Below are 14,015 nucleotides of genomic sequence, written 5' to 3' on the forward strand. Positions count from 1 at the left end.
GGCTTTAGCTCTGGTCAACATCTTCACTAAAGACTCATAAGAGACTCTGAGCCATAATTTCACAGCTAAGCTACTACTGAATTCCTGATCCACAGAAGCTATGATGATAATATATGTTTATTGCTGTTTTAAGCCACTAAAGTTTGGGATAATTTGTTACGCAGCAATAACTAACACAATGTCTAACAAGGTCATACATGATCTGGCCACAGCCTACCTTGCCAACCACATCTCTTACCACTCTTACTCTATTCTACTTCCTTTCTGTTTATGAAAGACATTCATATCCTAGACAGTTTTATTTTTTCAAATTTTCTAGTCGTATAACTCTCTTCAAATACTATCTAACCTAAAAACTCTGAAAATAAAATATTAAACACTGCTGCTCTGTTTGATGTTGAATGAGTTATAACTTTCAGCAATGTCTTCCTTATTCCCAAATTACCAGGACAATCGTTTGTAAACTGTGCTGTGTTCCAAGGAGGTATATCAGGGATCCTTCTAGTAGAATGATGAGTTTTAGGAGCTATCACTGTTTGAAAACACAAAGACAGAGTAGCCTAACATGGTAGTCATGTGTTACCTTTCTTTTAGTTTTTTGCAATTAAAAATGATATAGCCTTTCCATTAATAAGAAGGAATGAGTAAAGTAGGTAGTTGTGTATATTTGCTTAGATGGAGCAATCTATATCTAAGAGTCTGAAAATTGCAGCTTTAAGTATTTATAATACCCTTAATTCCCCGTGCCATTTGCCAGTTAATAAGAACATTACATGTACTCTCCACATCTACTGGAAAACTCATCAACAGATTACACAATCAATCCCAACAGTAGAAAATGGGAATGGTTACAGATAGCTCTGGGTTTAAACTTGGCAAAAGTAGAATTCCCCTTTTGATGAAATCTTCTTGTCTTTTGCAGGAAGGTCACTGTTAAGATTTAGATTTTTTCACAAAGCAGAATTCTTCAGCAGCCTTAGCTATGAAATGTAGTAGGCTTTTTGTCACACACCGGTTAGCACTGGTTGAGAATTACCACTCTAGTTTCTATTCCAAATACTATGTATCATCTTCTTCTTTTGAATTAGCATTATGAGAGAGAAGTTTGGAAAGCATCCCAAAGTTATCACACAGCTTTAAGGTCAGGATAATTCAAATTAGTTCCCTAAATACACTGTAAATGCACAGCTGAAAAGGATGTAAAAAAACCAATGGGTACTAATTGTAGTCACAAAAATAAAGACTACTTTGTGTACTTTGCGGGTGTGCTCAGGGCAAAAGAACAAAAGATACAAAAGCAAGATTATAAGCTTACTTGGAAGTTAAGAAGGCATTTTATTAATTAAAATGTCATACAAATTTTCTCAGATAATCAGAACATGACAACTCTTTACCAGGGTTAGGATATTATAAGTTATTTTAACCTCTTCTCTCTAAAGGTCCTCTTTAAAGGATTATAGCTAAACTATTAGATGACATTAAAATGAATAATGTACTAAATCTTTCTAGGAAGGTTAAACTCTATGGAGTATTTACTATGACATCGTGTTTCATCCCCACCCCTATGCTATTAGGGCCATTTAAGACTACAGCTCATAGTCATTCATCCAAGGGTACACCCATAAGTGATGTGATCAGGGTCTGAACACTGAAGGACTCCAAACACAGTGCTCTTTCCACTCCCTTCAGCTGTCCCCTTTAACCGGGATCAGATTACCTCGGAGAACAAACACTAATTGGACAATTAGCCTTTTCTTAAGCTCTTCACTAGAAATGACAGCATTGGAAATGCCATGACTTGCTTAATAAAGAATGTCCAAGTGCCCTCTTAGGTATAAGGATTCTTCCAGTCTTTATTTCCAGTGATTAAGAAATTTGGGGTGGTGGTAGTGAGGAAAGAAAGCTACACACTTTATATTTGTTATTTAATCCTAACAGCCCAGTGAAATAAGTAATATATCTCTACATGACTTAAGGAAGTTAACACTCACAGGCATTAGGAAGCATTCCTAAAGTTTCACATCACTTACAACGTGGAGCTGGGATTTGAATCCACGTATAACTAATTCTAGAGCTCATGTTCTTCCTACTACACTATACTGTCATGTGTTTTAGCAGCAAATTTGGCAGACAGTATTTTATCATGTATGGGTATTGCCAGCAATCAGAAACACCACTGAAAATACTGTATTCCCATAATCACCGCTTTCACCTCCTCATGGATAAATTACCAAGAAAACATGTGAGCTATTCTACATATTTCAAGTTACTCACTCCAGTGCACCCTACACATCAACCTGAACTAATCTTCCTAAAACTATTTTCAACGCTTTCCTGAATTGATTGTCATCTTACTGACCATAATTAAACATCAGTTTTTCACAAACCATGGCTAAAGATGAAGACCTTTTATACCCTAGCTCCATTGTCATATTAAGAACAAACCTTCAATGCACATTCTGATGTTGTTCCAGACCAGCTTGTCTCACCAATATTTCTACACTCACCAAGCTCAATTATACCTCCCATCACTGTTGTAACTAATCTTCCCATGTGGAAAGTCTTCTGTTTCAATTTCCCCTCTGCAGAACTTTCAGTGATGGGCTCAGGTCCTCTGAGAATTTTTCATTAATAGAATTTGGCCAATTTCAACCTTCTTCTCTAGAATATAGTCTAGAGAGGAAGGTTGAAATCATCTACCATCTTCTGTTGTTTGCCTTTGTTCCTGGTGTACTTGTCCTGACTTTGCAGGTAGCCTATGTACTTTTAAAAGCAGCTTCCTGCCTGACACTTGTTTAGAATCCTCCACAGCAATGAGAACTCTGCTGAGTACACAGTAAGCACCCAATAAACAGCTTCTAACAGTTTACCCTCGATTCCTGACAATGATGAATAACTTAGATTTATGCTTCTCTCCTTTATTCGTTTAAAATTTAAATTTAACAGGTGACTTACCACCAGTTCATTCTACAAAGGAGATGAGATGGCTGGTGATGTTCTATTCATTCTCACATAACTCCAAAATACTGAAAACATTTATCTCCGTGTTTTACTTTACAAAAATGAATAAATACCTCATTACATTGTTAAGCCATTACTGATAACTATATAGTTAATCTCCTTGGATTTGTCAACAAAAAATGAGAGGCAAATGAATTTTTAAACAAATATAGAGAAAGCAAATGAATTTTAAAAGTAAATGAAATTTTAAAACTGAAGAAAGCAAATGAATTGTTTTTTTTATTCAGAATCCAAAAAAACAACAACGAATAAACAGATGTAGTATACAACTAATATAATCTATAATGAATTTTTAAAATGGAGGGCCCAAGATATAGTAATAGGTATTGGTTGATGCCTACCCAGCATCCCTCCTCTTTTTTTGAAAGCATCCTGGTTTTTCCTTAGAGTATCTGTCTTTACTCACATAGTTCATGTAACTCCAGCAAAGCTGAACTTCTCAGCTCCCAGCTCCAGGAAGAGCATCAGATAACTTAAGCCAATCAACACATTCGATTCTCTTAGATACAATGAGTGGTTCAAGTTTGGGCAAGAGATTTAAGATAGGCTAATCAGTCAAACTCAGGATTCTCTGGTCGAAAGCTGGGACAAAGTTCCCTTATTTTAACAACAAGAAAATGTCTGACTCTAACCTTAGGTCCACAAAAAGAATAAAAATGACAACAGCATCTAACATAGAGCGCTTGTTATGTGTCATGGTTTGTGCTGTATACTTCGATCCTCACAACAGCCCTACATTTTATGTACTATAATTACTCCTGTTTTACAGATGAGTAAATCCAGACACAGATATGATAAGTAACTTGCCCTAAATCACAAGGGTAGGAGGTGGGTGATGGTGGCAGGGTTCGGGATTCAAGATTGTCTGACCCCAGAGATGTTGCTCTTAACCACTGCTAAACTGAAGCCTGTCCAAGTTTAAATCAACTGCTTATTACGCTGGTCTTGATTGGTTCTCATTCTAGTTCTTCCAGACCTGCTATTTTTCACTCACTGTACATTAAGAATCCACAGTCCGGGGCTTCCCTGGTGGCGCAGTGGTTGAGAGTCCGCCTGCCGATGCAGGGGACACGGGTTCGTGCCCCGGTCCGGGAAGATCCCACATGCCGCGGAGCGGCTGGGCCCGTGAGCCATGGCCGCTGGGCCTGCGCGTCCGGAGCCTGTGCGCCGCAACGGGAAAGGCCGTGACAGTGAGAGGCCCGCGTACCGCAAAAAAAAAAAAAAAAGAATCCACAGTCCTCTGGACAATTACTATAAATTTTTCAGAATTTTGGCCATATATCTTAAATTTCCTTTATCACCTCACTTTCTCCAATCTGAAAAATTTCCTTAAAACCTAGACCCTCTTCCACTTCTCCCTGTCTTCACTGCTTTGGCAGTCTCATTCAAGTCCACTGCTTCGATAAACACTTCTGTCAGATGACCCATAAATGTCTTCATTTCATTCCAGAATTCTCCTCTGAGCTCTAGACTTGCAGCTCAGACTTACCATTAAAACCTCCTCTTGGATGTCTAACAAGCACTTAAAATACAACTCATGCTCTCTACCCTCCTTCCCACCCAAACAAAAACAAAACCTTGTCTTTATCCCATGTTCTCTATATCAATGGACTACATCACCATCCATACTGACAGAGGAGAAATCCAAAAGTCATCCTTGTACCACCCCCTTCTCACCTCCCTTCTGCCATCATCACCAAGTGCTCTGAAAGAGGTCCTATATGTCTCCCAAAGCGGTTCCCTTTCTCCATCATCTAAAGCAGCAGCAAGCACTCCACTCTAACTAATATCACCGACTGTCTAGAGTCAACCTCTGTAGCAGTCTCTAGATACTTTGCTTTGCATCTGTCCTGGCCTCCTTCCAAGCTGTTCTCTGAACTGCAGCAGGTGAGCTTTTCAAAATCCAAATCTTGTCTTGCTGTACCTCCCACCTCCACCTCATACTGGGCTTAGGATAAACATCTTAAAATGAAATCCTTAATATGGCTCACAAGGTCCCATAGGATCTGACTTTCTCTCTCAGTCCTCATATATACACCACATTTCCCACTCATGTTTCAACCCCCAGATTTCTTTTAGGCTCTTGCACGTACTATATCATTTTCCCATAGCACACTTTATCTCCTCTTACCCCCTAGTTTTCATATCAATCCTTTCTTTAAGAGAATAGGTCACTGGAGGTCATTATGCTAAATGAAATGTCAGACAGAGAAACACAAGCATCAGGTGGTATCATTCATATGTGGAATCTAAAAAAAAAGCCAGACTCATAGAAACAGTGCATAGAAAAGCAGTTGCCAGGGGCTGGGGGTTGAGACAAATAGAGACTGGTAAAGTGTATGAACTTTCAGCTATAAGATGAACAAAGTTTGAGGATCTAATGTATAACATGGTGGCTATAGCCGATAACACTTGTATAACTGATATTTGCTGGGAGTAGAACTTAAATGTAAAGAAAGAAAGAAAGGAAAGGAAAGGAAAGGAAAGGAAAGGAAAGGAAGAAAGAAAGAAAGAAAGAAAGAAAGAAAGAAAAGAAGGAAAGAAAGAAAGAAAGAAAGAAGGAAAGAAGGAAAGAAAGAAAGAAAGAAAGAAAAGAAAAGAAAGGAAGAAGGAAGGAAAGATGTGAGGTGATGGATTGTTAATTATCTCAATGGGGGGGAATCCTTTCACAAAGTATATGTGTATCAAATCATCACGCTGTATGCTTCAACTATCTCACAATTTTACTTGTCAAATATACCTCAATAAATTTGGGGAAAATTTTTGTTTTAATTATCTATGAGTTTTTTAAAAAGAGAGCAGTTTAGTCATCACTTCCTCAGACTCCACCACCCCAACCTATTAGAGAGCACACATTAAATTCCCAAATACCTGCTAAGTGAGTGAAGGAAGGAGGGAGGGAATGAACGATTACTTCTGACAATTTTCTATTGGGAAGTTTTATTTAGTGTCATATTTTTCCAATTTTGCTTTGTTTTGTGGTCTTTGCCTTAAAGGATGATTGTTTTGAGGTCTTCCTGATGGTTTCACCTACATCTTGGTTGCTGTGGAATGAACACGTTAAGCTGTGAGATCTGAAGTAAGAGGTAGACTGCTACACTGCTATTCTTACTATTTGCTGCCGGAGTAGCTTATCCTCCATACTAACTCAGAAGGAGAGAGAAGGAATGGTCTTCTGTATGAAATTCGAACTCCATATTTATTAACAGAAATTTGGAGCTATCTTTGACATTTTACTCTTCTCCCTACAAGTCTTACCTTACTACAAATTTATTTCCTTTAAAACGCAGTAATATTGGACTTGGATAGGCTTGTGAAGGGATAAATAAATGGGACATCTACCAAAGAAATAGATTTGATGATGCTTATGCCTTAATTCATTCAATTTTTAAAGATATCAATTCTCATCATTTCTCTAAGCACATTGGAGGATGGAGAACTGGAGAAAGCATATTTCCTTTATTTAATTTGGAATGCTGAGGAAGGCAGATACTCTTGCAAACTTGTAATCACCCAATAAACTGACTTTCCGAGTCAAAAATACAACAAAAATATCCTGACTTCTCTCGTATCTCTGGTCAAATGCAAGTAGATGCCATCATCTTAACTTTAGAGAATTTGTATTACAATAGTAACTTTCCCAATTAAAAAATGAAGAACCTTATTAAAAAAGAACCATATGTATAGGTTTGGAAAAAAAGCTGAAAACAAAACCTTTTTTGGAATCTGTGATCATGGATCCCATTTTATACTGTGCGTGTGTGTGTGTGCGTTAACAGAACGGAATGTTCCATTGAGTTTTTATTTTGAGAGGCAAGGATGGCTCTACGGCCATATGGAAGCGATTCCGTGTAGTGGGCATGCTGGCCAACTGTGTAGGCTTTCGTCCTCTTCACAACCCAATTCAAATTACGTTTGACAATGGGTGAGTGCCAATGAAGAAAAAACTATTGGAAGCTACACCTGAAAAGACATTTATCATTGCATACAGTGAGTGTATGCACCTCTAAAATTCTGGGGGTGTAATCAATGGTCATGTAATCTTGCAACTGGCATTACTGGTCATAATCTGAACATCTGAAAGCTAATAAAATAACAGCCTAATCATGTTTGTGTTACAAATAGGAAAATCTTCTTCTGGAATAAAATTTCCAGGAGTAAATGAACACAGAGTAGTGAGTATAAAATAGGCAAAAGGATTCAAGAAAAATAGAAGCAAATTCAGTAAAATATGGTATCAAGAATACCAAATCAGAATATCTTATTTGGACTTACCATCAAAATAAAATAAAAAGAAAAATACAGTGTTCCTGAAGTCCTCATAAAAGGACTGAAAACATAAGAAATTCCAAGAAAAAGTAGAACAATGTAGACATAGAGAAGAAAAATGAATCAAAACAATCACAAACCACATTTCAGAAAGTATAGTCTTCCCTGTGTTAAAAATTGTTGGTAAGAGAACACTCCAAGAAAATGGATGGCTGAGTGTCACAGTGCTAATGAATCCCCTTACTTGCTAGTTGTCTAGCTTCTGTGAAATGCTTTTAGTATTCCCAGCATCTGAGTGGACAGACCAGGAGAGAATGGATGGCATTTAAGCCATAGAGCTGGCTCTTGTGGGATGTAAGTAGGGTCTTGGACCTCCCTAGAGGAGACAGAAGGTGTAGAGACAGCTTAATGGGAAACAGTGAAGTATGCTGAGGATTTTTGGAAGGGAGGGGTCCATGCCATTTGGGTTTGCGGCTCCATTGCTAATTTTTTATAAGACCTTGGTTTTCTTATTTGTGCCTCAATTCTCCCCATATCCAAAATGAGAATAATCACTGCTGATTCACATCATTATAAAGATAAAATGAGATTAAAGAGCACATAAAAACACTTTTTAAAATTAAGTGTCTAAAAAAAAAAATTGAGAGTCTAAGTGCAAGATATTACAATTGGGCTGTATTTCTTTGGCATTTGGAATCTATTCCAAGAAACACTCAGCTCCCTGGACGTATACGTCTAAATCAGTCTCATGAGAGCTTCTAGCCCATCCTTTCTTCTAATGAAATCACATTTTCCTCTCTCTCTATAACTGTCAGAGAACTCAAACATCATAGGCTCCACTGAATAAGGTAAAAGATAGAGAGCTACAGCTGACCGCAAGTTCTGTTCCCCACGTTCCACAGTTTCACTTAGCTGTACGGAGATATCACCTATTCTAGGACCCAGTTTGTTTTATAAGCTGTGGTAAAATATAAATAACATACGCCAGTTTTCTTTGTAAAATCAAAAACCAAATACCTATTTTTAAGTCACTTTGTTGTATTTCAGCGGTCATTCTGATTTTAATAATTTTATATACGGACATTATGATAAAGATCTAAAACCAATACTCACATAGATGAGGAACAAGAAGTAAATTTTGGTAGAGATGATTAAAGAGGGGCAATTTCTCAGGCCAGATTTCCTTGGAAGCAACAGCACTTGGTTCATGTTTTGAACATTTTGCGGAGATACAGCGTTTATAGTTCACAAAAAGTACCAAGTAAAAAATTTTCACCTCAAACCTTTTGCATGGATTCTACTTCAGAAGAATCAGCTTACTTGGACCTTAACAGGGTTTGGGCCAAAAGAAAGAGGAATTTTAAAAATTATTCTCTGGGGTCTGTAGTGAAGGTAGAACTGTTATGGGAACTAGGAGAAGCAGTTTTGCCTGGAGAAGAAAATTATGAGCAGGTAAATGAACCATCTTTGTCTCAGTCTGTCATCAATACTGAGAGTCAATGAAGATCAAAAGAGATAATGCACACAATGCATCACAGACAGTGCCTGGCAGCCAGTAATATTATTTGTACTATTATTAATATTAATATCTAGGGCTTCTCTGGTGGCGCAGTGGTTGAGAGTCCGCCTGCCGATGCAGGGGACACGGGTTCGTGCCCCGGTCTGGGAAGATCCCACATGCCGCGGAGCGGCTGGGCCCGTGAGCCATGGTCGCTGGGCCTGCGCGTCCGGAGCCTGTGCTCCGCAACGGGAGAGGCCACAGCAGTCAGAGGCCCGAGTACCGCAAAAAAAACAAAACAAAAACAAAAAAATTAACATCTACTGTTAGGAATGACTGGAATACACACCAAAGCTAATTCTTATACGTGAAGAGGATACATGCATATGTTTAGCCTCCAGTTGTAAGTAAGCAAGGCATTGTGCCAAATCCTAAAACTATAAAGTGCGAGAAAAATTATCAGCTCCCAAGAAGTTTACCACCTTGCAGAAACTGTAACTATACATTTAAAAAATAAACCTGAGATGGGCAAATATCAACAGGCAAAGAAGGCTACAAGAATTTAGAGAAACTCCTCACTCGGAGAATATTTTTAAAACCTTCTCAAAGTATAATTTCCTTGATAATATATAATAGGAACAATTTTTTTAAAGTCATATCTCCAAGTCTAATAGGTTTACAGGTTACAAAGGTGACAAACAAACGTCCGCACAGATAGCTGGAAAGCATTCCAGCATTACTTATATAGGACTGTTTAAAGGATGTTAACATGCTTACATTTTATGAACGTGCCTGTGTTTTTCAGAAAGCAAGCAACCACCTTCAAAGCAAATAGCATTCCTCAAATCACTCTAATGTGACTTCCACTCCCATTATTCCACCAAAACAGCTTTCACTGAGATCTTGATGAGATCTTCACACCATTAAATCCAGGAGACTAAAAAACCAAGCCAGAGAGCTACATGGTCGAGGCAAGGCTTAAAATCACACCAAGAACTGACACAGTAGAGACTACACTGCTACCACCATTGAGCACAGAAACTTAAACATTTGTTGACTGTCATTGTATCAGTCACATAATTCTATTTAAAACACTTAAATTACTCCTGCTAGTATACTGGAATTCTTTTTTTTTTTTTTTTTTTTTTTTTTGCGGTACGCGGGCCTCTCACTGTTGTGGCCTCTCCCGTTGCGGAGCACAGGCTCCGGACGCGCAGGCCCAGCGGCCATGGCTCACGGGCCCAGCAGCTCTGCGGCATGTGGGATCTTCCCGGACCGGGGCACGAACCCGTGTCCCCCACATCGACAGGAGGACTCTCAATCACTGCGCCACCAGGGAAGCCCTGGAATTCTTTATGAATTAAGCACACCGCCTACCAAAACTGGCACTGTGCCATGTTGAAGGTCAGCCTCCTATGGATCTCATAGCTTACGTAGAGAATGCAGAAAAATTCCATAGAGGCACACATCTGCATAACCTAGGAGCCTGTAAATGTTTACACATCTGCATAACCTAGGAGCCTGTAAATGTTTACTGAGTGATTGTTCCTTGGAGCTTTGCAGAGTTTCCTACCTTCTTAATTCAACAATAACCTTAGTGCTCCATTTCCAAGTAACTCAGAAGTTTGTCAAATGTAAACGACTATGCAGTCACCCACGTTCCTATAATAACAGATTATTCTGCACCCACTTTGTATTATGTTCTTAAAAAGATGTAGGAGAAGGTATAATTTGAGTACAAACTTCAGAATTTATGTTGTGCATCTGGGATTCCTATGCCCTTTTTCTGGTTCTCAAAAGGGAGTGACTGTTCAACTATCATGAGCATGGCTCCTAACCATTCACCTGACATTCATTGTTGTCACACAAGAAATTCGTATCGTAAACAAGACACCACCAACAAGAATCATACATGGAGAGGGGTTCACATTTCCCCTCAACAAATCCTTAAAACCATGCCTTTGGAATTTGATCACACACAGGGCAAAATAATCAACCTCTTTTATATAAATTCCTGCATTTTAATTTCAATTATTAAATTATAAAATATTCTAAGTAATAACAATTTGCGTTACTTGTTAATGATGGCTACCTAAATTTAATAGCAAATGATGTTACAGGTCTTATCAAATGACATATGCATTTAGAAAAGCACCCTAAATTTTAATTACTAATTGTTCTTACAGTATAAATTAAAACTTTCTCACAATATAAAAATCAGTGTGAAACTATCTGTCAGGATTTCCTACAATATAAATCTAAACAGAGCTAACTGAGTACAGTACAAATAAAGATTATTTTAATCTCATCGATAATATAAATTTTCCTTTAAGGTCTGTTATTATCTGGCATGATTGTGACTATGAAGAACAGCCTCACTGACACTGAAAGCAAATCACTGATTAAATGGTTTTAGCTTGTTTACCTTGAAAAGTCTCCAAAGCATCTAATGTCTAATAAAACAGTATAACAACTGATACAATTTTTAACAAGTTTTTACCTTGCAGCATTTGATACCTGTCAACTTTTATGAAATCACTATGTTCAACTAGTCATTTTGAGGAAGGTAACCAAGCTCTTTTTATAGATATTAACAGCACCAACACATATGTGAACTCCCTGTCAAAAGTAACCTCCTACAGGCAATGGGAGGCTTTTACTGCCATGCTTTTTTAAGAACACAAACTACTGATTCATGCATGTAGTTGAATCTATATTTAAACAATCTTACTGCGATATTCCTACACTCAGTTTTCTCTTACATTCTCTAAATCAAAGGTTCTCAAAGCGTAGTCCCTGGACCAACAGCACCAGCACTACCTGAGAACTTGTAAGAAATGAAAATTCTCAGGTCCCTAGCCAGACTGAATCAGAAACTCTAAGGTGAGGCCCAGAAACGTGTGTTTTAACAAGCCCTGCAGGTGATGCAGGCTAAAGTTTGAGAACCTCTGCTCTAAAGCAAAAAGATGTTCTCCAGCTGTAAAGAAGTTTTTATCCCTTACTTTGGAACAGTCAATTTTGTAGTATCTTGTGTCTCTAAGCCCAAGATGCCATTATCATTATAGAATACACCAGAGTTCTTTACAAATGATACCAATTTTTTAAAGAATTTCACTTAACCAAGATTTTAGAATATGGCATATTCTCAATAAATGTTAAAATATTGATGCACACTTAACTAAAAATGTGGGTTGTAAGGGGAAAAAAGCAGCATGATATTATAGAGATAAAAATGGATAATTTCTTGTCTGTCATAATTTAAACAGATTCTTCCCTATAATTAAGGTCAAAGAAAATAGGGCTCTTTCTTACTTTTCCCCATTGGTATTTTATGGGTCCAGAACTTGTGCCATTTATACAAGTAGAGTCATGTCTGCACGATGAATGAATGAACAATATACGTAACACATATTCCTATACAAAGGCCTTCAAAGGCCCAAAGAATGGATAGAGAGGAACTGGTTTATTTTGCCAGTAGCCTGCATGGTGTGGCCTATGTTATTAGAAAGGCTAAAAACTTTAAAAAATAGAAGAAATGGATTTGACTATAAAGATATGCACCTCAATTTCTGCATAAATATATAACAGATACTAAGAGTAAAGCTTTGGGCAAAGCAATATTTTCTTCCCCTTTCAACCAGAGAAAAAATAGGGATCAAATTTATAGTATGATGTATTTTGATTATTCTTTTAAAACTGTTCTTAATTTCATTTTAAGAATATCATTCCCTATTCTATACAATTGTTATTACATGCATCATAAAGCTGTGGGTCTCGAATTTTCCTTTCCCTTAGGAGCTTTGTAAAAACCATATTTTATATGCGAAGTACCCAAAGTAGTGTGATTCCCACTTTATAGCAGATTTCCCACTGGAATACAAATCTTTTGAGAATTTTTTCAATTTAAGAAGAGAAAAAACTTTTATAGAGCAACATAACTTGCATGAATAATTCACCTTTCAGACATCACTGTCATTCTAGAAAAAACACTATATATTCTTTTTTTCTTTGCACTTAAAGACAATGATAGACTGTGAACTTGTCAAATTTTCAGTTATATTAAGAGGAGATGATGTGCTAAGTGAAGTAAGTCAGAAAGAGGAAGACAAATGATATCAAATGATACCATATGATATCCCTTATATGTGGGATCTAAAATATGACACAAATGAACTTATCGATGAAACAGAAACAGACTCACAAGCATAGAGAACAGACTTGTGGCTGCCAAGGGGGTGGTGTGGTGGGGGGAGGGAATGGGAGTTTGGGATGAGCATATGCAAATCATTATATCTCTATATGGATAAACAACATGGTCCTACTGTGTAGCACAGGGAACTATATTCAATGGTTTTCTATATGGTTTTCCTGTGATAAACCACAATGGAAAAGAATATGAAAAAGAATGTATATATATGTATAACTGAATCACTTTGCTGTATAGTGGAAATTAACACAACCAACTATACTTCAATAAAATAAATTAAAAATAAAAAAGAAGCTAGAAAAAAGAGGGAGATGATGATACATCACGAAAATAAGAAATGTCATGGCATGAGTTAATAAAATAACTTGCCTGAAATAAATCACAGAGTGTTTATAGTAAATCTATCTACCCAACAGATGGCTAAACCCATTAAATCAATTTCACAAGGCTGTTCTAAGTTAAATTCATTTACATCAGAGAAAATCTGAATGTAATACCTGAGACTGTGCGTTAATATTGGCTCCTTCCTTAACGAGAACTTTGACAACTTCTGCTTGTCCAGCCAAAGATGCAATGTGAAGAGCAGTATTTCCTTTCTGTTTTGGAGAAACAAAATGGAAAATGTTGGAGGCTTCCAAATTTTGTAGAAATCAAAATGTACAGGTATTTTCAATTTTGCTGATGATTTGAAGTGGTTAAAACTTGTCATTCTATCAAGATTGCAGCCCACCTTGGGAAAAGATAATTTTTACCATCAAAACATTGGCCATAAAAAAAAAAAAAAAAAAAAAAATTGGCCATCCCATACAATGTCTTCCTTTTCTATCCTGCACAATTCCAGTTTAGTGTTAAGAACATGAAAAGACTGAGATCTTACTGAATCAAATAATCTGGGATGTGTGTACATGCGTGTCTGTGTGTGTGTGAGAGAGAGAGAGAGACAATATTACCATTCATGTTATTACAAAAAAAGAGTCCTACCACAAGATAATATAAACTAAGAAAAAAAGTTTATCTGAA

At 37.2% G+C, this 14,015-nt stretch overlaps 1 protein-coding gene across 4 annotated transcripts in view; it reads right to left on the bottom strand.

Annotated features, from left to right (window-relative positions):
* ANK2 (ankyrin 2) overlaps positions 1-14,015 on the bottom strand; it is a 238,632-nt gene that overhangs the window by 157,094 nt on the left and 67,523 nt on the right. For all 4 annotated transcript variants that reach the window (XM_024745661.1, XM_024745659.1, XM_024745658.1 and 1 more), the window contains exon 4: positions 13,493-13,591. In XM_024745661.1, coding sequence (XP_024601429.1) covers positions 13,493-13,591 — 99 coding nt within the window. The remainder of the gene's footprint in view (positions 1-13,492; positions 13,592-14,015) is intronic.

This window comes from Neophocaena asiaeorientalis, unplaced genomic scaffold, assembly GCF_003031525.2.
Source record: "Neophocaena asiaeorientalis asiaeorientalis breed wild unplaced genomic scaffold, Neophocaena_asiaeorientalis_V1.1 scaffold975, whole genome shotgun sequence".
Classification (NCBI taxonomy): Eukaryota; Metazoa; Chordata; class Mammalia; order Artiodactyla; family Phocoenidae; genus Neophocaena; species Neophocaena asiaeorientalis.